Raw genomic sequence first — 24,872 nt, 5'->3', positions numbered from 1 at the left:
TCTGCAAAGTTGAAATAATAAACATCTGTAGTTGGCAGGTTTTTGTGAGGATCCGGTGACTTAACATCAACTCGCACTGTTCACACTTGGAGACCACGGCATATGTGAGTAACTGCAGGCGAAGTGTTCTTTTGGCTCACTGACATACAAACTCGTGGCAAGCAGTAGTGACAGTCAACAACAGTCACAACCCCCAACACCACAGCTTCACAGCAGAGCACAATCTCTCCAGTTAAGGAGAATGAGAGCAGATTTCCGGTTTTCCTGCTTTTCTAGCTTCAAGCCCCTTTGGTAGATGACTCAACTTCCCTGAACTTAAATTTCTTCATCTATAAATGTAGTGATAATCTACCTACCCAGACAGGATGCTGTGAGGATTAAATGAGATGAAACACGTAAAGGGCCTAGAGCATGGGAGATGTCAAAGGTCAGCTCCCTTCTCTTTTCGTGAAGCCATCATTACGAACTACCGCCTTTCAGAAACAAAGGTTCTGAGAAGATATACAGGAAGGACAGGGCAGTGGAGAGGACTCTGAGGGTTCCAAAGACAAGTGAGGGTGCACGTGGGGAAGAGCCTCAGGCACCATCCAGACCTGGTGGAACACTGGTATCCAAGAGTACAAACCAGGCAGGGCGAACCTCTCCCTTCATCATGGGACCACAGTTCAGTCCTACACTCTGCTTTCCCAAAGGACCGTCAGAGAGGTCTTACCTTCTCAACTCCACCTCTATGACTAACTACTCATACCACATCATAACCCGTATGTCCTTATTGATGTAGGTTTCTAAGTTTCCAGAAAAGCTATACTCTCAAATGAGTCAAGGACTAGAAATTCCAGTAACATTTAAAGAGGAAAACGTTAACTTCACTCACGTATTAAAGCCCAAGAAGCTCCAGGATGTGTGTCTGGAGATCCTGAAATAGGTCCAATAACTGTTGTACTTTAAACTTTAATCACAGGAGGAATTTTAGGCTCATGTGAGTTGAGGATACCCTTTGAATAGCATTGTGAAGTTTTAACATCTCGAAGAGTCACTATAGAACTTCAATCTGATGTTCCCTGGGCCCTGGTGGATTGTGTCCTCTCAGAGGAGTGACGGGGCCTGGTGGCCTGGCCTCCTTACTGCCTAGGCTCTCTCACTGGTACATTTCATAGGCAAGGCGAGAGCCAGAGCTGGGAAAGCATCACTGTGCCTATGGCAGCCCAGGCTCAACCACAGCTTTACACATTCAGGACAAAGAAAGTGTCTGTTAACTTATAAGGAGAGTTGCACTAAAGAGATGTTTACTTCAATTTCCTGTAGGAAAATAGAATGAGGAAAATAGAAACTTGAGCCTGGGGCAACATTAAAAGCAATGCTTAAAGACAATCAGGTTCACTAAAGCTATTATCGTAGCACATATGCAGATATCTTCTATAACCTTGTCAAAACACTTAAACATGGTTTCTGCAATCATCTGAGGTATGGGTTGAGAAAGACTATGGAATCAGGAAGATTCAAATCAAATCCTGGGTTGTCCACTGAGTTGTGTGACGTTGGGCAAATTACTTAACCCAAGAGTCAGACGCTTAACTGACTGGGCCATCAAGGCGCTGCAGAAAATGGTTTCTTCTTCTTTTTTCTTTTTTAACATTTTTATTTATTTTTGAGAGACAGAAACAGAGCATGAGGAGGTGACGGGCAGAGAGAGAGAGGGAGACACTGAATCCGAAGGAGGCTCTAGGCTCTGAGCTATCAGCACAGAGTCCAATGTGAGGCTTGAACCCATGAACCGTGAGATCATGACCTGAGCCAAAGTCGGACGCTCAACCGACTGAGCCACCCAGGCACCCTGAAGATGGTTTCCTCTTAATAATCTTATGAGACATCCGTATTTTAGGAGAAAGTGAGGGTAGAAAGTCAACTACCTTGCGTTTACGTTGAAAAACTGTAATAGAAACGAAGTCTGACTACAGAGCCCTTGCTGTTAACCACCACCTTTATGTCCCTCCCTGGCACTGTGATATGTAGCTATTTTTGAGTAGGGTAATAATTGTCAGGTTTAAGAAGTGGCAATAGAAAGGCACTTAAAAATAAAAGTCTTTTTACTTCTTCACAGGAACCTGACTAATTTGCTTCATTCAGTCTGCAGCTTTCTGCCTAAATGCATCTAAGTGCAACAAGGGGTGAGTGAGAACCATCGATGAGATACGAAAATGGCACGGCTGTGCAGGATTTGCTTATTGCCTTTTATTCAAATGGAATGGGTCAGTGTTTCATCACAGTAACCAAATTCATTCCTTCATTCAACATTTGAGTGCCTATATGTCAACTGCTGTGCAAACACTGAAGAGAGACTCCTGACAACAGAGAATAATAAAAGATCCCACATTATCGTCAGACTTTTGGAAACCATTGTGAAAACAGTAACTTGGGCATTCTTCTCTTTATGCTACCTCCAGATCCGGGGTGGCTCTGGCTGGAATGGAAACACCTGTCTAGTTTTGTGTACTCTCTACCTCTGATCTGCAGGTTAGTACCAACAATGATGGCTGCTATGTCCTTCAGTTGTTTTTTTTTTAATTAAAAAAATTTTTTTTAAATGTTTATTTATTTTTGAGAGAGACAGAGACAGAATGTGAGTGGGTTGGGGCAGAGAGAGAGGGAGGCACAGAATCCGAAGCAGGCTCCAGGCTCTGAGTTGTCAATGCAGAGCCTGACACGGGGCTTGAACTCACAAGCTGTGAGATCATGACCTGAGCCGAAGTCGGACGCTCAACCAACTGAGCCACCCAGGGGTCCCTCCTTCAGACATTCTGACTCCTGTTTCTCCACCACAGAACTTAGGCCGTGGAATGCTGGATTCACATTGATATTATTTAACTTTCAATTCTAATTTTAGATTTTCAGAAAAGATGCAACAATACAGTACAGGTCACATATTTTATAGACTGTCCCTCAGTCTGGTTTGCCTGGGGTTTTCTCATGACTGGGTTCGGATTATGGATTTTGGGGCAGAACTTCAAGAGGTAGAGTGCTCTTCTCAGTGCATCGGATCAGGGGATGCATGGTAGCACGTCTAATTAGTGGTGGGATTATTAACCTTGATCTCTTAGGGTGCTTTCTGTTGGGTTTCCCTGTTATAAAGTTACTATTTGCTCCACTATAATTAATAAACTGAGCTTAACTGAGCCACGCAGGTGCCCCTCCTGGTAGATCTTCACTGCAGCAATGACTACTGTAATGTTCTAATGGTGAGTTTTCATTTGCCTCATTTCTTCTACACTTACTAATTACAATTCTTCTTTAAGGAGGAGTTGTCCCTTCTTCCCCTTTTATTTATTCATTAAATCATTTATTATTTATAGTATCATTGTATTTATCATGAACATTTATTTTTTGTATGTGTGTTATAATACTCTTGTTATTTATTTTGATGCTCAAATAGTTCTCGCTTTGGCCATGAGAAATTAATTCAGGTTGGTTTCTATATCCTTTCAACACGTCCCCATCTTTTTAAAATGTCATTTTATTTCAAGTATTTCCTTATCTCTGGCACCAAAGGATGTTTCAGGCTTCTTTTGTATTTTCCCTGCCTCCACTCTGGAATCAACCACTTTTCTAAGGAGCTCTGGTTACTTTGATAGAGGAATGGTATCTAGAAAGCAAGACGTGGGTGCCTGGGTAGCTCAGTCGGATGAGCCTATGACTCTTCATATTGGCTCAGGTCACGATCTCACTGTTCGGTTTGTGGGTTCGAGCCCCACATCAGCTTCTGCACTGACAGTGCGGAGCCTGCTTGGAGTTCTCTCTCCGTCCCTTCCCTGCTTGGACACCCTCTCTCTCGCTCTTAAAATCAATCAATAAAACTTAAAAAAAATAATAAACCAAGACTAGGACCTACATGTACTCACTGTAGCTGGGATGTCACTTGCTTCTAGTCCGTGTCAGCACAGAGAGTTAGGAAGTGTATGTATGAATGCTAAAAGCCATGAATACCCCTCATATCTATTCTTGTTCCTTTCTATATGTATATGTATTTAAAAAAAAAAAAAAACCCAACAACTCACGAATTGACACCAATACTTCTCACTGCAATCCATGGTTCAGTCTAGTGTTATTTTGATAATACTTTTATTCATACATGATTGACCGACTCTTAGAAAATTTTGAAGATATAAAAACTTTCTTTCCTCTGCAGCAATCTGTCTTGTGTAGGGAGTAACTGAACACTCCCTCATGACACACCTTGAATTTGTCAGATCAATCATGATTTTCAACATTTCTTGAACATAGTAGGAAAAAAAAAAAACCCCATCTTTCTCAAAGAATCTCTTAGCTTCTTAATTTTAAGAAAGTTCAGTACGAAATCATTAGAAGTTTTAGAAACAAATGACAACTAGTCCTTCAACACGGTCTAGGAGTTATCATCAAATCCAAAAAACATTTATGTCAAACGTACACTGGATTAGGCATTACACACTTGGTATTTTTGTAACATGTTATTTCATTTAATTGTGATGACAGTTCTATGAAATGTGACTGTCCTTGCCTTACCAACAAGGAAATTGAAGCTCCAAGTGGTTAGGAGACTTGCCCAAGTACCTGTCGCTATGACTGGCTTAGCCAGTATTCAAATACAGGTTTTTTTAAACTGCAAGCCAGGTGTTCTTTTAAACTAAATCACAGATGTTCCAAGAATTTTGCTAGTCAGGGAAGTTTAATCCAACACACAATGGGAGGTAAGGCTGTGAGAAGTCCTTTATATTAGTAGAGATGAGAGATTTCCTAAATGATCCCTCTGCCAACAGAATTGACAACTGAGGGCTTTCTCTTCTCTATAATATTACCTGATATGTCAACAGCATCCTTAATGAGGAAATGGAAATAATTAAGATGTTTACAAAGTAAATGTCAGAAATATATACTTACATTCATTTTAGGAATCCATACTCTTTAAGATTATCTAATGCTTATTTTTGAAAGAGAGAGAGAGAGCGAGCGTGAGAGCGCATAAGCAGGGGAGGGGTAGTGAGAGAAGGGGACAGAGGATCCAAAGCAGGCTCCTCGCTGACAGCAGAGAGCCCAATGTGGGGCTTGAACCCATGAACTGCGAGACCATGACCTGAGCTGAAGTTGGACGCTCAACCGACTGAGCCACCCAGGCACCCCAGGAACCCGTGTTCTTTTTAAGAATGCACAATGTGTTGAAGAGACCTCTTGCCCTTTCATGTGAGATGATATGTGCCCAGATCCCAGATCCATGATCTCCAGGGGTTTTACTCTTAACAATGGTTTTGATATTTCCCAGTATACCCATATTCTCTCACCTGGTTTCTGTGAGGCCTGAAATGTCTACAGAAGAGAGGTTTTGGAGTAGACTGTTTAACCACAGAACAGACGCAATTACTGTTGACGGACTCTCATGGAAATGAACTTGGCCTCAAAAGTGGAGTGCTCTAACAACCTCTTATCTAAGTAACCAGTAACAGACCATGGATATATTTGAAAACTGTACTAGAACTGCTATGAGTGTCTGCTTTATACTTTCAAAGTGATTGACCTGTTATCTTACTGACAACAAATGCCAATTATTATTACTGTCATCACTAAATTAAATAAGTTATCTGTGCCCAAATATCATTATCAGAGGGCCAGTGTTTTAGGAATAACAAGGCCTTGCACAGAATAAATAAGCTGATCCTGATAATTGCCGTCTGACCGGAACCAAGCACAAGAGAATTCTGTTGATTGCTGCCGTGAAACAGATCGAACATCAGCAGGCATACGAGCCACCTGGACAACGTGCTGAGGGGCAGGTGCTGATTTAGCAGGTCTAGGGCTGGGCTTGATATTCTGCATTTCCAACAAGCTCCAAAGTGATGCTCATGCTGCTGGTCCCCAGACCACTCTTCAAGCAGCCAGGAAACAGAATAAAATGAAGGTTGTGAAATAGATATAGAAAATGTGAAACAGTCTGTCACTGTTTATTGTTGCAAAATAATTATAATTATTGAATACTTTCAGGATTTTTATGTAAATGACACAAAGACTAAACAGAAGTCATTAGGTAAATTAATTTTTTTCTGAAAAGGGAAAAAACAAAACATTTAAAACCAGTCTTCAAGCTAAGAAAAAGTAAATGAATTCTAGGAATCAACACAACCAAGGCAATTTTTAATCCCCAGCAGTGTGTTATAATGTCTAATTTATAATTAAAAAAATTCTCCTACAGAGTAGCAGATGGCTTTAGGGTTAATTTTATCCTTGTTTCTAAAATTACCAGTAGAATTCAGATACCCCGTCTCGCTGGAGAGATACACCTCTTTTGTAATTATGACGATAGGAGCAAAGAAGACAATTATGAGAAAATGAAAGCTGACAAATGAAAGGTGGGACGGGGGTAGGGATGAAGCTGACACATTGGGTAAACGGAATACTGACAGGATACTGACATCACCGTGTGCTTTGCTGCCCCCACCCCACCCTGCAAGAAAAGGCCAGCTGCACAGCTTACTTCCAAACATCAGTCACTCCCTTTCCACCTGACCGGAGGGCACCGAGAGAATGATCACCACAGTTGAGATGAAATGTGATCCTGCTGACCAGTGTGAGACATTTGTCCGATGAGAGGGTTCAGTGGGCTAAGAAGCAAAAAGATGGTCTTCCTTAGCCCCAAATGGGGTGGAGAGCACGAAGGGAGAAAAGGAGGGGGAAAACAAAAGAAAACAAAACTCAACAAAACCCTCTGAGCTGTCTTCCACAGTCCCGGCTTAATGTGCTGCTAGTGCTAAGTGGGCTTAAAGGATAAACACGAGGTATCACCGTGTTTGCTGAGGCAAAGCTCTTTTTCACATCCTACCAGTGGCAGAATGATACCAATGGAAGACTTTTCATAAATATTTTACTAATAAAACCTATCTCGGTCTCTCCCACCCTTTTTTGGTTTCAGGACACAAAACTGGAATTATATATACAGAAACCCTGCCTCAAGGTCTTCTAGTAAACAGGAAGATTGTTAGAAGCAATAATGAGAGGTGAAGGGCTACTCGGGGATCACGGTCTATTCAGAAGGGAAGCCTTCCTTAAGGGCTGGAGACAAGTGACTTGTGATGCACAGGTCAGATCCATCAGGCTATTACACATTACTAATTACATTTAAGATCGCTCTCAGAAAAATAATTAATTTGAATGGAGCACAGACAATTTAGAATATAAGTGATAAACTTGTCTTACTCCTCTGTGACTTGTATTAATAAGGCTTTAAGGCCTTGGTGATTAAATAAAAACAAAAAACATGGTAGGGGCGATTATAAGGCTATGAAAATTTTCAGGACTTGTTTTCACATGGAATCAGTTATATACTGAACACAAGTAATAGCTACCTTTTAGTGAGTGTTTACATGGTGCCAGGAACTTTAATTAACAATTTATTTAATACTTAAATGGCATTAACTATGTACCAGGCACTGTTTTAAGTACTTTGCAAATATTAACTGGTAACCAGTATGAGATATGAACTTCTATCATGCCCTCTTCAAAGATAAGGAAACTGAGGACAGAGACGTTAGGTAATGTGTCCAAAGTCACCCATCTAGTAAGTGGCAGAACCATGGTTCAAAGCCAAGTGGTCTGGTCCTAGAGACCATACTCTTACCTGCTACCCCTCGTCTGTAACATTATCACTAATTCTCGCAATATTCCTGAGAAACAGATTAATCTGTTTAATATATACAGCAACACAGCACAGTGAGGTTAAATAATCAGCCCAAGGTCACACAGCCACTAAGTGGCATAGCCCGAATTTGCACCAGTCGTGTCTGATAGCACACTCCACATTCTTTATGTGAAGCCTTGTTTGAACTGTGATATTTTCTGAAAACTTCCTCCAAGTAATTCATACATTTTTATCTTTAAGTATTTATTATAAACACTTCAGATTAGGAAAGGTGAGGAATAAAACAAAATGTCCTTCACCTACTTATTGTCAACTTCGTGCCTGAACAGTCTTTGCCAGAACAGCTACGAGGAAAGAGCACCGCAACTACACAACAAAAGCCAATATTCCTTTGCATTCTGCCTGGTGTTTTGCAAAGGCTGGAGGTCTCATAATCGGGGCAATGAACACACACCGGTATGGATGGACCCACGGCCCATCAGTGGCTGAGGTCTTTACTCATTGGAAGAGCATATATTAGAAACTGATTTCAAAGCCGTGTTTCTGTATTTATTACAATGAAACACTGATACTTCTACGCATTTTATCTCTTATGAACAGAGACAAAAATTATAATTTACACTAGTTTTGATTTGCACTTTCTCAGTTTCAACAAAGAAGATAGCTAAAACAGTTCAATTATTCAACCCATTTAGCAATTAAAGAGATTTTCATAAGAAGGATAAACCAAGTACAATTTGCGGGAATAATTTTGCATTTTTCCATGGAGTCCCATCTTTCCTACATGTGTCGGAATTCTTTAAAATTCAAGAAGAATCCTCAGAGATCACAAGATGATGTTTTTAAAGGAAAGCAGGAGTATAAAAAAGTTATAAAATCTATGGATAAAAATAAACATCCTGGAGAAATTCTTTAAGGCACTGAAACACATCTAAATTTTGATGGCATGTAAAATTCTCCATGATCTGAGTCGGCCTACCTGTCCAGACTCTTTCCCCATCGTGTGTCATCAACACTTTGATTCCACTAGTTCTGTCTACACCTTCCCTACACAGTTCGAATTCCTTGGCCTGCCTGCCTGCCTTTGCACATGCTGATCTACCTGCTTGGAGCTGTCATCCCTACCTTACCCCTTGCTTCTCTCTCCCCCTGTCCCTCCACAAAGGTCTTCTTCTTAATCAAGTCTTAGCTAATAATTTCCCTGGTTCTTCAGGCAGAGTTAGCCTTTCCTCTAGCCTCGGGGCCTGTATAACAATTATCTTCTTGTGTTATATTTAGATAAGCCTTGGTTCTCGGTTAACTCCTTGGGGTGAGAGCAGAGTTAAACTTGCCCTCATTGTCGTCGTTGCATTCTTGAAATACCTGAATTTCCAGGATTCAAGCACAGTAGAGGCTTAATAAAGATTTGCTAAAATTTGGGGTAAATGGTGGTAAGAATGACAGAAAAAAATGTGGACAAGATGACATTTGAGTGTCTAGATGTACCGTGTGTGCATGCAAGCATGCATGTGTCCCCACTTGCGAGGTATAGAATCAATGACACTAAATGCATAAATTCTGAATGATAAAACCCTAAATTCAGCGAGAACCCCTTGAGGAAAAACTGACCAATAATGCTTGGAAACTATAACAAGATATAGGGGAGGAAGCACAGATTCGGAGGTCAAAGAGACCAAGCTGTGAATACCACATAATGAATGACATTAGAAATACTGAGTTTACGTACCTATATTATAGGCTAGAATTAAAGGAGACATATTATAGCCCGGCAAAACTTGGTTACGACCTTAAAGGAGTGCTCTGTATATTTTGTTTGCAAGTTTCTTTGGTGTTCTACTTTGACATTTTCTTTTGAGATGTTAGTGACAGAGCACTCTGTAATTTCTATAGCATATGACTCACACAACTAACCTTTCTCTGCCTAAAAAGACTCCCAGAACTCCTTGGAGGTATTTTTTGTGTGCGTGAAATTTTTCTTTTAGTGATAAAGGAATATGATGGTGAAGCAGGGGTTTCCCCTTTCTTTCTACAGAGTTAAGAACTTCAAAAAACAAGAGCCTTGTTTGAAGAGGACAATTTGAGGGCAGGAGACGCTTTCAAGAAGTAAACAAAACGTTCCCATCAAGTGCATTACAGAAGAATGGCATGGAAGGGCCAAAAGAAGAAGGAGAAAAACAAAAACAAAAACCACAAATGGGAGCTGTGAATGCACATTAAAAAAACGATGGAAACACCAATACTGTGGATTGCATTTTCAAAACAAAAAAGACAAATCAAGACAAATCTTTATATATATACAATGGGAATGTAACAAATTAACTTAAAAAAAAAACAAACACTGTCTTATTCAGGCAATCCCATTACAAAAAAGTCATAGCCTGCAGAATGGAAAATCCATTACCTCCCTGAACCGTACGTAACAATGGCATTTAAAATTAATTATTAAAATTAACATGAAGTAAAAATTAATTATTTGCTTTCCCCCACATGCCCAAGGCAAAAACTGATGGGAAACGACATAGAAACAAACCAGTTATGTGCACAAATCAGAGGCTTTTGACTTCTATTTTATACCACAATGCCACAAACCAAGGCTGCTGTCTTCTCCCTGAGCCTAGGAGTCAAGTATCCAACCTAGGAAGTCAGCCGGTAACTTCCCGGTCAGCTCCTCTCATCCGGATGTGCCTCTGCCCTCTTTAACAATCCTGGAACAAACACTACCTGCAACCTTGCTGAGCTTTTGTTCCAAGCCCCTTATCTTCTTCAAAACCCTAAGTGAAATAAATCTCCCTCCCACACCTACAACCTCTAGCCCAGACCCACATTCTCTTAATTGGACCACTGCCTGGGATTACTTACGAATCTTCCTATCTTCAGTCTTACCCACACCTCCTACCCATCTTCACTCTGCTGCCAGAAAGAGACCTCCTTTCAACACGCAGATCTAATCATAGTACCCCAGTCCCACCTGCACTGCCACCCCAGCCTCCAATTTTCGATAGGTCACGCTCCCTATCGGCAACAGAACAAACTCTGACACCTCTCATGGCATCCAAGACCCTGCATATTCTGCTCTTTGCCTACTGTTCCCCTGTGTCGATCCCCTGGGCCTGCAGATTTCATGTCTCACCAATATGGAGCCACAGTCCCCCACCACACCAATCTCCATCTCTCTCTCCTTTTATCTGTGGTATTTACACAGTCGGCCTGCCTATGTGCAATATCCTACTCCTGTTTATCCTCCTGGCAAGCTTCTAATTCCTCTCTCAAGCCTAAGTTCAAATAGCACCTTCTCTGTGAAGCCTCCCTGACTTCTCAGGTAGACTGCTGTTCCTTCACCTGGATTCCTACTGCATTTTGTACATACATTTCTGGGCAACATATTGTATTTTAATTATTTTTCTCTCTCCACTAGACTTCTAGAAACAGAGGATTTGTATTCCAGTACCTAGCATAGCAAAGTACTTGACCCATAAATATTCACTGAACTTTTGACCAGGTGGATAAAGAAATTTGACTATAAAATAGAAAACTTTTTACAACTGTGAAAAAGGTAGGAGGAAAACTAGTAAGGCAATCTTTACCCTTAGCCTCCATGTTATAAATCAAAACGTTACTGTATTGGAGCAAGGCATTTGACCTCTATCACTGTCTTTTATCTGTCTGTGACCTCTCTGCAGCCACCAGCCTTAAGCAGGAGAGCCGGGCTCGTCACCGGCAACCTGTACTGCTTCTCTGGCCAGGCCAGCAGCCCCCTGACACACTCCCACACTCCCTGACACGCTCCCACACCTGCACCTCCTCCAGCATAGCACACCAAGGGACCTGGCCACAAATCAGACCCTGGGTGTAGTGCTGCCACTCTGTACGTTAATAATGAACATATTTCTCTTACTTTTCCTTACACATAGCGCTAATGAAATAAGTAAGTCACACTTTGAGAAAGCGTGATGTCACTGCTAGAAATGCTCCTGAACCTCTGCCTGTGGGTGCGCGCATGCACGCGCACCCCCCCCCCCCCCCCCCCCCACGTGCAGTGGCTCGAGTCTGGTCATGTTTGAGCCAGCTGCATCCCAGCTACCTGCTAGTTTGATGTTCATGTTGCTATCCAGCAGGAGATTTTCAGCCTTGAGATCACGGTGCACAATCTTCCGACCATGACAATAATCGACAGCAGACAGGATTTGCCAGAATTTGCGCCTGGCCTCAGACTCATTTAACCGGCCATGATTAGCAAGGTAGTCTGGAAAACATCAGAGATTTTAGGATTAGTCACCAAAACCAAAAACCAAACTAACAAAAATCCCCACTATCAGTACTTAGGATTTTTTTCTCCTCAAAAAGCCAGCTCTTTACTTATTTTAATTCCAGTGTGATTAATATACAGTGTTTTATTAGTTTCAGGTGTACAATACAGGGATTCAAAAATTCTGTATATTACTTAGTGCGCATCCAGGTAACTGCACTCTTAATCCCCTTCATGTATTCAAAAGCTTTTTAAATGAGTAAGAGTGTTCAAGTACCATGCTGTTTTCCAAGTTCTCTGCCTTGAGAAAAGTAATTCCAATCATATTTCACTGGAATCCATATAAACGGAGAGAGAGCCCAAGACAAGACAATATGCAAGTGACGTAATATTCATAGTATAATTCCCAATGCTGTTTTATGCCCTAGGCACTCCCTCCACTCCTTTGTTTACAAATTTATTGAATATTTTTCCTAACCACATTTAAAAAAGAAACTTCTGTAAAAAACACCCATGAATCCATTTTCTGACATCTCATCAGACAAGGGATATCTTTCTTTTAAATAATCATTTCATGGAGTTACTGTACAAGCCACCTGTAACATACGATACAGGGATCCCTCGTAGTAGCTTAAATAATTCACACCCTGTTTTGTTCAGTGGAGCACCTCTGATCCACCCAAGACTTGTCCTCTAAATCAAATGTGATAGCCATGTTCTCTAAGCACACACACTTTGCAAGATACATTAGCTATGTTTGTGCAGTGTTACAATCTCTACTAAAGCGGTTTACCTGAGAATTAATTCTGCGTATGTTTACATTAACTCAAGAAAACTAAACATTTATAGCTAGTTCAATTTTCGCTTGAAAATCTAAGTCTTTTAAAATGATCTTTTGCAGAAGAAGGTCAGCATGAATCTTGAAAGGCTTTTCTAAGATTTAAGGTTGTTTTCCCAAGTTAGGAATCGTATGGACAAATCAACATTCAGTCATCTTCATACATTTTGTGTTCTAGGCTATGTGGTTTACTGATACTTAGATCCCATGGCTTTGGGTCATGACATTCTCAATATTTACTGTAAAACTAACATTTGTACAACATTTTACAGTTTACAAAACTTGTTCATATCACTATATGTCACTTAATGTTCCTAAAAACACTCCATGATAAGGATTATTCTAATTTTCATCTTATAGGTGAGGAAGCTGAAGATCACAGGGATTAAGTAATCTGGCTGAATTCACACAACTGGTAAGTGAATAGCTGATCTGGAAACTTTGACTTTTTTTTTTTAAAACCGTATCAAGCTTCTTTACTAGACTTCTGATGAAATCCTCACTATCCTTTCGAAACCCTGCTCATATGCCACCTTGCCCTTAAACAGTTCATCACTTCAAGTAGAAATGACCTCTAGTCTGAACTCCTTACCACTGACAACACAGTCTCATACTTTAGTTACCTGCACATATACCATAAATATCTCAGCATGTGTGCATATTTGGGTGCGCGCGCGCGCGTGCGCACACACACACACACACAGCCTAATTCTAACACACTGTGTGTTAGAAAGTAAGATACTTTCATTTACACTTTCTGAGGTAGGAACCGTATCATTCTCTTCTGTACTCCCCACACTGCTTTAATACTATGCACAAAACATCAGAGGTACAGTTTTTAAAAATACTTAGCTGATTAAAGTCTGATCATAGATGGGTGGCATCATCATTAGTGTTGTAAAAATATCATAGTACTATACATGTTAGAGGCTTTAAATGTAAGCAGACAGACCTAAATGTGAGACATGAAACCATAAAAATCCTAAAAGTAAGCATAAGCAGTAATTTCTCTGACATCGGCTATAGCCCACCCCCCCGCCCCCAAAAGGCAGCAGAATCAGACCTATAAATGCAGAGAACAAACTGATGGTTGTCAGAGAGGTTGGGAGTGTGGAGTTGGGCAGAATGGGTGAAGGGGAGAGGAAGATAGGCGGAATGATTAAGCCACAGGAATAAAAGGCACAGCATAATGAATACCGTCAATGATACTAAAATAGTTATGCAATGGGACAGACGATAGCTACACTTGTGGTAAACACAGCATAATGTATAAACCTGTCAAATCACTAAGTTACACACCTGAAACTAATGTAACATGTGTGTCAACTATACCCAAATTAAAAAAAAAATGGAAACAGACATTTCGTATATGCTTCTGTATGTGCTGTGATCAGCTCATCACATCTCCCTCTTGCCGTTACAGAGCCTGCATAATAGCCGTTTGTGATTCTAAAGGGAAAAACGGTTCACTTAAGAACATGTTGAATTTTCAGTCAAAATGTCCAAACTGTCATCAGAGTGACTATGTCTAAGTAAACTGGCAAGTGGACAATGTGCTTTCTGCTCATAAGAGTAAATCAGAGCCTCATTTCTATGCTGGATGAACTGGGAAATCCGTAAGGAAGGGTTGGCCCCTTGGGCAAATACAACTGATTGAGGCAAATGCAACATGTTTTCTGTGTAGGATTATCTTTTGGCTAGTTAGCATTATCTTTCCTGAAATGCCACACCAAATGCCACTTAAACTGCATCTCTAAAGAGACAATTTTTTTCATAAATAAATGATTTATTCAGATAGACAAAATTTCTTTCTGTTGAAAATGCTGAGTCAACGTGACTTAATGGAAAAAAATGTTTGTGATTCTGGCAACACAGAGAAACCCAAGAGGTCCAGTGTGAACAAAGAGAAGTGTATGGAAAAAATAACAACAACCAACTATTGATTACAAAATGAGTCCTGGGAGGGGTGCCTGGGTGGCTCAGTCGGTTGAGCGTCCAACTTTGGCTCAGGTCATGATCTCACAGCTCGTGGGCTCGAGCCCCACGGTGGGCTCTGTGCTGACAGCTCAGAGACTGGAGCCTGCTTCCGATTCTCTGTCTCCCCCTCTCTGCCCCTAACCCACTCGCATTCTGCCTCTGTCTCTCTCAAAAATAAATAAACATTAAAAAAAAATAAAAAAAAATGAGTCCTGGGAAACACAAATCTACAGTACTGACTATTTTTAGAAGTGATCAGCTCAAATTAATACTACCACGGCCAAAGGGAAAGAAAAGCTTTGAAGCCAGGCAGGAAAGGGACAGTCTGGGGGGAGAGGGGCAGGTATAGTCTACCTGAACCTAAAATCACCATGTAAAGCCAGAATCGTCACAGGTCAATAAATCTGTAACACACTGTGAGGAAAATGACAACACCCATTTTCCAGAGATGAAGAGACTTCCTGTTTAAAGAGGTTGGTATGTTCACCCTGTAAGTAAAAATCTCAGCAAGTATTACATCATATCTAGGACCTTCCTTATTCTGTATGATTTCTGTAGTGAAAACTGAAAACTGGGGCGCCTGGGTGGCGCAGTCGGTTAAGCATCGGACTTCAGCCAGGTCACGATCTCGCGGTCCGGGAGTTCGAGCCCCGCGTCAGGCTCTGGGCTGATGGCTCGGAGCCTGGAGCCTGTTTCCGATTCTGTGTCTCCCTCTCTCTCTGCCCCTCCCCCGTTCATGCTCTGTCTCTCTCTGTCCCGAAAATAAATAAACGTTGAAAAAAAACACAATTTAAAAAAAAAGAAAACTGAAAACTGTACCTTCTGCTAAGAAATCGGTAACAGATGTAACAGAGGTATAAACCTGTGGCTGAAATAACATTAGTTTAGGTATATACCTCATCCTCCTCAGTGAGGGGCATTGTTATCAATCCAAGCTCAAATTAATACACATGGTCCTCTAGGTAACATGTTTTACATTAAAAACTTAATACCTAATTATGGCTACAGAACAAAATTTTTTTTAATTAAAAAATTTTTTTAATGTTCATTTATTTTTGAGAGAGAGAGAGTGCGAGCGAGCGAGCGAGCAGGGATGGTGAAGGGGCAGAGAGAGAGGGAGACACAGAACTCCAGGTTCTGAGCTATCAGCACAGAGCCTGGGCTTGAACTCACAAACTGTGAGATCATGACCTGAGCTGAAGTCAGATGCTTAACTGATGGAGCTACCCAGGCACCCCAGTTACACAACAAAATTTTAAGTGTAACAGCAATTCTCCACACTAATTGCCTATATGTGTATTTTTGGTGAATAGGCACAATTTAAAAAATTATTTTTTCTATTTTACATTTGTCCTGATTAAGTGAAATTAACTTTCTATGTTGACTTTAACAATAAAACTTTTTACGGTTATATTTTGTATATCCTTTCTCCCATTTTGCTTTTATGGTAATTGATTAAAAAAAAATTTTTTTTTAACGTTTGTTTATTTTTGAGACAGAGAGAGACAGAACATGAACAGGGGAGGGGCAGAGAGAGAGGGAGACAGAGAATCTGAAACAGACTCCAGGCTCTGAACTGTCAGCACAGAGCCTGACGCGGGGCTTGAACTCACGAACCGCGAGATCATGACCTGAGCCGAAGTCGGACGCTTAACCGACTGAGCCACCCAGGCGCCCCGGTAATTGATTTTTATCATATATTACAAAAATCATGGTCTGTGACAAATTGGATAATTAAAAAACTGGTCTCTCAATACTGATAATTTGAGAAATATTGGTATAGACAAGTAAATAGGCAATTATAATACACTGTGATAAAGGCTAGCACAGGAATAAATAGAACCTAATAAATATTTTTGTAGATTTCTTTTTAAATTTTCTATTTTGTATTATGAAAATTTCAAACATATGTGAAAGTAAATAGTATAATGAATCCCCCAGACTTATAAGTTATCAGCATTTTGCATACTTGCTTCATCTTTTTTTTTTTTTTGTCCCCATAGTAACCTAAAGCAAATCTTGGCATCATTTTGTTTCACCTTAAATACTTTTGTATGTATCTCTAAAAAATACATTTTCTTACATAACCATAATACCATCACCACACCTAACAAAATTAATAATTCCTTAATATCATCTAATTCACAGTCTGAATCTCCTCAGTTGGCTTACTGGAATCAGGATCCAAAAAAGATGTACATTCTGCATTTGCTTATTTTGTCTTTGGAATCCTTTTTTTCTGGAACAGTCTTCCTACCCCCACCCCCCATTTTCCTATGCCACTGACTTGCTAAAGAAACTAGGTCAGTCATCCTACATTCTGGATTTGTCTTTTGCTTCCTCATGACATTGCTTAACTTATTCTTCTATCTCCTGTATTTCCTATAATTTGGAATTCAAGTTCAAAGAACAGAATAGATTCAGGTTTAATTTTTTTGGAGCATGGCAAGAATATGTCATAGGTGCATCAACTTGGAGGATTATAACATCTGATTCTGCTTTTAGGAGTGCTAAGACTGATCACTGCATTCTGGGAGTGACTGCTTGATCCTTCAATTAGAGTCTCATCCCTCTTTTTCCTAATATGGTTCATAAGCTCCAGGGTACGTGAGAACCCTTAGAAGGCTTGTTAAGCCAGATCACTAGGATCTATCTCTAGAGTCTCTGATACAGTAGACGCTGGAAAGGGCCCAAGAATTTGTGTATTTTTCAGAAGTACCAGATGATGCCTAAGATACTGGAACGGGGGCTGTACTTTGAGAACCACAAAACTAATTTTAGTATTCACTGGTGTTTGAACCTGAACCAGTTACTTCATTAGGGGTTGCAAAACTGTGATTTTTCTAATTACTTCATTCCTGCCACATCTATTAGATGAAATTCCTCTGTTGTCAATTAGAGCTATTTAGTTATCCTGAACTATAAAATAGGTCAGGAAGGATGAATGCTTAATTCTTCCTCCTTAAGTACCAATTTCCAGAGTAAGGGGTTGGCACACTAGCTACCTCCAATGATAACTATTAAGATTTGTAGGTCTGTTTGTTTTTAATTTTTTCTTCTTCTATTTTATGATTCTCTTAAGTACTAGAATGGTGCATGGATTCCTTTTTTTTTTTTTTTACTTTTATATACTCAATTTGTTTCAATTAACTACAGTATTATTCTTTTTTTAATTTTTTTAAAATGTTTATTTATTTTTTAGAGATAGAGACAGAGCATGAGCAGGGAAGGGGCAGAGAGAGAAGGAGACAGAGAATCCGAAGCAGGCTCCAGGCTCTGAGCTGTCCGCACAGAGCCCGACACGGGGCTCAAACCCACAAGCAGCGAGATCATGACCTGAGCCAAAGTCGGACACTTAACCGACTGAGCCACCCAGGTGCCCCAAGTATTATTCTTTTCAATGCTCAATTTTTTCATCTTTGACTAGTGAGAACCCTGTTTTGTTTTGTTTTGTTAACATGACCACAGAAATGTTCATTGCCTTTGTTACTTTCTGGCATAATAAAAACATCTCATGCATAACTGGGACAGTTCCTGCCCCAAACCTGGAATCAGTCATTTTTCCCAGAAGACTTGGTTCTTTTTACTGGGGAATAGTACCTGGGTGCTCAGGATGCTTTTTATGGCAAGGTTGGCATCGTTTCTAAAACTTTTCAGGGACGGAGCTAAAAATAAACACTTTTAAATATAAAAAAAAATAATGACTTCACTCCATTTCAAATTTACCATTATAGGAATTACTTGTCTTTGATTTATATATGTATATTTCTTCTTTTCTTATATAAAAGATCCTATTCCTTTAAAAGAATTTTTTTTATTTTTTTTTATTTAAGTTTTAGAGCAAGCACAAGCAGGGCTCAAGAGAGGCAGAGGGATAGAGACAAAAAATCTTAAGCAGGATCCATGCTCAACGCAGAGTCCGACACAGGGCTCAATCCCACAACCCTGGGGTCATGATCTGAGCCAAAATCAAGAGTCAGTCGCTCAACCAACTGAGCCACCCAGGTGCCCAAAAAGATCCTGTTTCTTAACATTAATTACTTGTTTTATCCTATATTATACATGAAATAATCTCAAAACAGCTACTAACAATAAAGTTAATGGATGAAATTTACACGTTCAAATTTCTTTGCATTTCTTTTTATCTTGAGATTATATTGTCCTAAGGATGCATAGTCCAACTACTATGTTTTAAAGTTATTTGAGGGGTGCCTGCGTGGCTCAGTCGGTTAAGCGTCTGACTTCAGCTCAGGTCACTATCTCACGGTCCGTGAGTTCGAGCCCCGCGTCGAGTTCTGGGCTGATGGCTCAGAGCCTGGAGCCTGCTTCTGATTCTGTGTCTCCCTCTCTCTCTGCCCCTCCCCCGTTCATGCTCTGTCTCTCTCTGTCTCAAAAACAAATAAACGTTAAAAAAAAAAATTAAAGTTATTTGAAAAGCTATCTCTTTGTGGTATATTTCTCCGTTTATTTTTGAACATGTAAAAACACTCACCTGATATTTAAAATGATACAATGAGATACAGTCCAAGAAGTCTTGTTTCCGTTCTGTTCCCTTCCTCTGCCTAAAGGTAACTATTTTTATTAATTTTTGTTTACTCTTTCTGTTTCACTTGTTATGTGCAAATATTCTCCCCACTTCTTACACAAAAACATTTATCCTTTTTCTTTTGCATTTTATAGCAGTACACAAATCTTCCATATTCCTATTAAATCAATGCAGGTACTTCTAGCATTTACCAATACAGTGCTAAGAATGAAGGCTCATGAGTCAGGCTGTTTCAGTTCAAATTCTGTCTTCACATTTGCTATGTGACCTTGAGTTACTTAACTCCCCACCTCCACCTCCATTTGCTAATCCCAAAATGGGGATAACAATAATAGAACACCTCACAAGGTCATGTGAAGATTACATGAAAAAAGCAATTTAAAAAAGAAAAAAACCCTCTTCAGGGTGCCTGGCACACACAGGTTCAATAATGTTAGCTGCTATTATATCAGCTATGATTGCTACTATTGTTGTTATTATATTGTTATGTTATCAGGGGTTGACTAAGGCTACCTTCCTTTCCCAACTACTAGCTCCCTGAAAGCCCCTTGTATTATGATTTGTTTCACACTCTACTGACATAGGTTTAAAGTCACCAGCAACTTCTCTAGGCCAAAGCCAATTACCTTTCCTCAGTTCTCATCTTTTATGACCGTTCAATTATATTTTACACTTAACTGGTTTCCAAAATAAACATTGATTTTCTGTTTATAGTTTTTCTCTATTTCTTTCGCGAATTGACTTTTCTCTTCTAACCACATATAACTACCACAGTCTAATTCTGGCCCTTTGCCTTTTTCTATACACCTTTCCTCACAGAACTAATCTAAACTACCCCCTCCTTGCAGATCACCTTTGATCTGCCTTATTCTTAGTTGGATAATGTTAGTTCCCTTTCACACTCTTCTCACTTGGTGCCAATCTCAAGGGTGCCTCTTTAGTCACTCCAGCAAAGGTATGTCTTAACATTCTGGCCTGAGACCTTCTGCTCATAGATCCTAGTGAGAAACTAATAAAAATTATACTGACATAAAATATACATATACAATTCTGGATGCATTTTCAAGGGGGGGGGTCTATAAAATCTCAAGTTTAATCAGGATTAAGAACTCTGCCTTGGGGGATTTCATTTATCGATTAGAATTTTTATAAAAATCACCTCCAGATTTGCCAAGCACATCTGACCTTTCAACAATTACTCAATTGTGTATCTACACAGATTTTCTTTGTTACTGCAGTGTTATTATGACTGAGCTCATCTTTCTTTTTATGAACTTCATTACCACCCTTCTAAGTCACTGTAACTATCACCACCCCCCACAACAGTACCACCATCCCCCCACGGGGCGGGGGGGGGGCGGCGGGGGGACTGGCATCCCATCTCTTCCCCCAGGAACAAGGGGTAGGTTTCCCAGCATCTTATCAAGGTGAAGAAACCCAGCCAGTTGAGTTTCCTTAAATTTTGGGGATGTCTGAATCTTTTGATCACTACCTTTAAGCTTAAAATTCTTCAGTCAGAAATTATTAGGATTCCTTAAAGCTGGATCTGAGTAATAGTCCAAAAAGATTGATAAGCTATGCAATTAAATATATAATGTTATATTAACAGGACTTAATTTGTAATTTCACTGATTTATAATCTGGAAGTAAAAGGGCTGATGACAATTTAATATTTTTGGTTTAACTAGCCTTAAAAAAACAACCCACCTCAGATAATTAAATCCTGGTCAGTGGTTTCAAACCCATAAATCTGCAAACAATTCACATTTCTTTTTACTAACTTTGAAGAGAAAACTTGTTTTCAGGAATATGACCACTATGAACCCTGACACTCCAATAACATAATCAGAACTGGTTATTTGTTTCCTTCAAAATATTCTGAAGATTCATTATTTTCAATCCCCATATCCAAATTATCCTCATCTTTTTCTCTAACATGTCTTGCCTCTAATTAGTACAAAATGTCATTGTAAAATAAAACTCTATCTCACCAGAGATCAGGACTCTGATCTTTGTCAACTTAGGTTGTGCTTGTTCTAACCAATAATTCTTGGATAAAATGTAACTAAGAAAGGAAGACACAAAAAATAAAAACCTGAAAAAGGTTTTAACACATTAACATATGTACCACCTTACACTGTAAACACTGATAGGAAAATGGACTAGGTATATGGTCTATATTGAATTAGGATGACATGGGCTATATTAATTTTAAATATTAGATTACAATATTACTTCTAATATTAAAATCACATTAAACTTTTAACCTTGACACAACTTATGAATAGAATACGAAACTGAAGATTTTTAAACATTTTGCTTTTGTGTTTGCTTTTTTAAGTACACAATCATTTCAAATTGTGTGTTTGACAAAAATTAAAGGAAATTGTTGCTTGTGATATATACTCTGGCAATTTAGTTGTGCTCTCAGCAATTTCCCTACATTAGACTGTTTGCATCTGTTAGACTCTGAATCAGTTCTTCAAACCTAGTGGAACTACTGAAGCAAACCACAGTCTTCTGAAAAGTCAAGGGAGGTTTTAGTTACACAGTTTACAATTTTAAAGATTACTGACAATTGACTTCTGTACGTACATGTTCAACTTTTCAGCAAAAATTAAAAGCAAATATATCAAACTTTTCTAAAATCGTTTATAACCCCCACAGAGAAGCCAAATAGGTTGCAATACTGATGACAGTAATGGATATCAGACAAAGGACTTAACAAATTTTTCATACCTTTAATAAAATATATAAATAAAATAAATATCTCATTTCCTCGGACCTACAGAGATTGCAAAATATACCAGAAATAAGTTCTAGAGTCAGAGAAGCCTGATTTTGAATGCTGTTTACTTCTAACCGCTGTATGACCTTAGACAAACTATTTAAGCCTTGGGCGACTCAAGAGTTCTTAGTAACAAACTTCAAGTTTTGTTCTATGTGGAAAGCTTATACCTTAAACTGCTCCACACAGGAATTCTAACTTAATGGCAAAAAACCTGTTAGAAATGTTTTCTCTCCACATCTATCCTATTGGCTTCAGTCCACACACAGCAATTTCTTTATCCTGTGGCATGAAAGTATGCTGTCTGCAGTGTCCAATAAAAGTCTAGTAGTTATAACATGAAATATGCATTAGAGAAAACTTGCATTTGCAATTTTCAAATATTTAATAGGGCAAATCAAACAAGACGACCTGTAAAAATAAGCATGGAGAAAGAACATGATTTTTAGTACACTTTCTGAAGTCGTGTACAGATCTTTAAAAGCACACACACACATACACACACACACACCATTCAGTTATGAATCAGAATAAAATTAATTAGAAAAGAATAATGAGCACAGTAGGATACAACTATGTGGGCCTTCAACAATACTGATTCTCTTCAGGTCAGCATCGAAGCACAATGCTCTCTCTCCCTTCCTTAATCAAATTAAGGAAGAATGCTTATATTTATGGTGAGTTTCAAGTGTTAACAGACATCCTTTTACTTATTCATTCAACAAGTATCTGAGTGACTTCTTTGTGTCAGCCACTATGCTCAACCTTTGCCCTCCTGAAACTTCTGTTTGGGGGGAAGAGACAATAATAAGTAAGTAGACACATAAAAATGATAATGCCACAGTATAATACATTGCAGGGAAATAAGGTGATCAGCTGGAAAGTATCTGGGGTAGGCCACTGTAGACAGGGTGACCTGGAGATGCCTTTATGAGAAGCTATTATTTCAACTAGGGAGAAAAGCGTTCAAAGAACAGCTGGAGCACACCCATGAAGCCAAAAGGCCACCAATGAGGCTAAAGCAGAAGAGCCAGGAAGAGGGGAAGGCCAAGGGTGGACTGACAAGTGGAAGTCATGCTCTGCAAGAATTTAGAAGCCCAAGGACCAAGAGTCTGTATTTTACAATACTGGGAAACCACTGAATGATTTTAAGTAGGTGAGGGACCTGATCTAATTTACATTTTAAAAGCACTGAAAAATAATCGGAAACTGTGAACTCTATGTTAATAAACTTTAAGTTCCACTGAGCTAAAATTTACACAAAAAATTTAAGCACTGCTATGGGAATGGTCCTGATTGCTAGCTGATACGCCAGCCACATGAAAATAAAATTCAGTCCCTAATGAGAACAGGTTCACAGAACATGTAAGAAAATTAGGTTAAATACTAAAAAACGTTAATCAGCCCTTCAAGACAAGAATAGAAAGATGTCATGAGGCAATACTGGTTTACAGACATAAGATGAGATACTGTCTGAAACATAAACTCTTGTTAATATAATTTCAGAATGATAGCTGGGTTTTCTTACTGATTTCAATGTATGCAGTAACATTTCATTAACTGTCCTAGAACTGTTTTTTAGGTAGTAATTTAAAAAAATTATGTCAACTGAATAGCCTAGAAAAGTGGCCAGAGTCAAATTTAATACTACCAGATGATGATGTCATATGATGGCAATCAACATTCCAGACAATTCCCTAAACAGGTATTTTCATTCCACCTATTTTTATCATCTCTACAAGACCTCAAAGTCTGTTGTGAATTATTTCTTAGTAATGAAGATGACTGGACTGATAAATGAGTCATTCTAGGCTGAACTACTGATGTTGTGTGCTATTTACTCAATTTATGGTAGTGTTATGATAATATTTATAAATGCAATCTGGTCACACTTCTAACACATTTTTTACACAGATAAATACATCCAGATAGCTACTTTGATATGTAATTATTTCTTAAGAAGGAAAGAAATACAGTTCAAAGAACATATCATCATTTACAAAACCATATAATTTTTAGGAATTAGGAATGAAATGCCAAATTTGGAGAATAACATGATGATGAAGGAAACATATCTGTTAATTTTAATATTTTGATTTCTATACATATATGCCCTCTAATGATATACTTTTAGCAAACATTTGAGAATTAAGACATTGTCATCATTCATTCATAAATCCAAGAGCAGATATATTTCTCTTTTCATTAAGTTCTTCAGAAGAATGACAGTGGAAAACAATGAAGCTAGGAAGAATCGGTTAATTCAGAAAAAGGCACAGATGAAGAGGGAGGGAAGTGGGGAGACAGGTAAAATGGGTGAAGGTGGGTGGGAGATAGAGGCTTCCAGTTGTGGAATAAGTCAAAGGAATAAAAGGTACAGCATAGAGAATATAATCAATGGGATTGTAATGGCGCTGCATGGTGACAGATGGTAGCTACATTTATGGTGAGCATAATATAGTGTATAGACATGTTGAATCATTGTGGCACACCTGAAATTAGTAACATTATAGGTCAATTGTACTCAAATACCAAAAAAAAAAAAAAAAAAGGCAAGAGGTTAAAAAAAAAATGGTCATAGAGAACTCAAGAATGTAGATTAAGTTATACAAAGTAAGAATAATTATGTCAATGAAACTTTTGCAATTAAGTTACAGAGCAAATCAAGTTTCCTGGGTAAGCAAGTTCCAAAAAGCCTGTTAGTTTATTAACCAGTGGCTTGATTGACGTTTCTTGGGGTCCCTCCCACCCAGTAAGTAATAATGATACCACTTGTCATAGGGGAGAAAGAGTAACAGTCAAAGGGAAGGGTTAATT

The 24,872-nt window shown here is 39.0% G+C and overlaps 1 protein-coding gene across 4 annotated transcripts in view; it reads right to left on the bottom strand.

Moving 5' to 3' along the window:
• Positions 1–24,872, bottom strand: part of SIK2 (salt inducible kinase 2) — a 119,113-nt gene that overhangs the window by 25,494 nt on the left and 68,747 nt on the right. For all 4 annotated transcript variants that reach the window (XM_040482945.1, XM_040482947.1, XM_040482948.1 and 1 more), the window contains one exon: positions 11,742–11,903. In XM_040482945.1, coding sequence (XP_040338879.1) covers positions 11,742–11,903 — 162 coding nt within the window. The remainder of the gene's footprint in view (positions 1–11,741; positions 11,904–24,872) is intronic.

This window comes from Herpailurus yagouaroundi, unplaced genomic scaffold, assembly GCF_014898765.1.
Source record: "Herpailurus yagouaroundi ecotype Mexico unplaced genomic scaffold, PumYag 161, whole genome shotgun sequence".
In the NCBI taxonomy this organism is placed as follows: domain Eukaryota; kingdom Metazoa; phylum Chordata; class Mammalia; order Carnivora; family Felidae; genus Herpailurus; species Herpailurus yagouaroundi.
The sequence above is the reverse complement of the archived record's forward strand: the minus strand, read 5'-3'. Positions and strand labels throughout refer to the sequence as shown.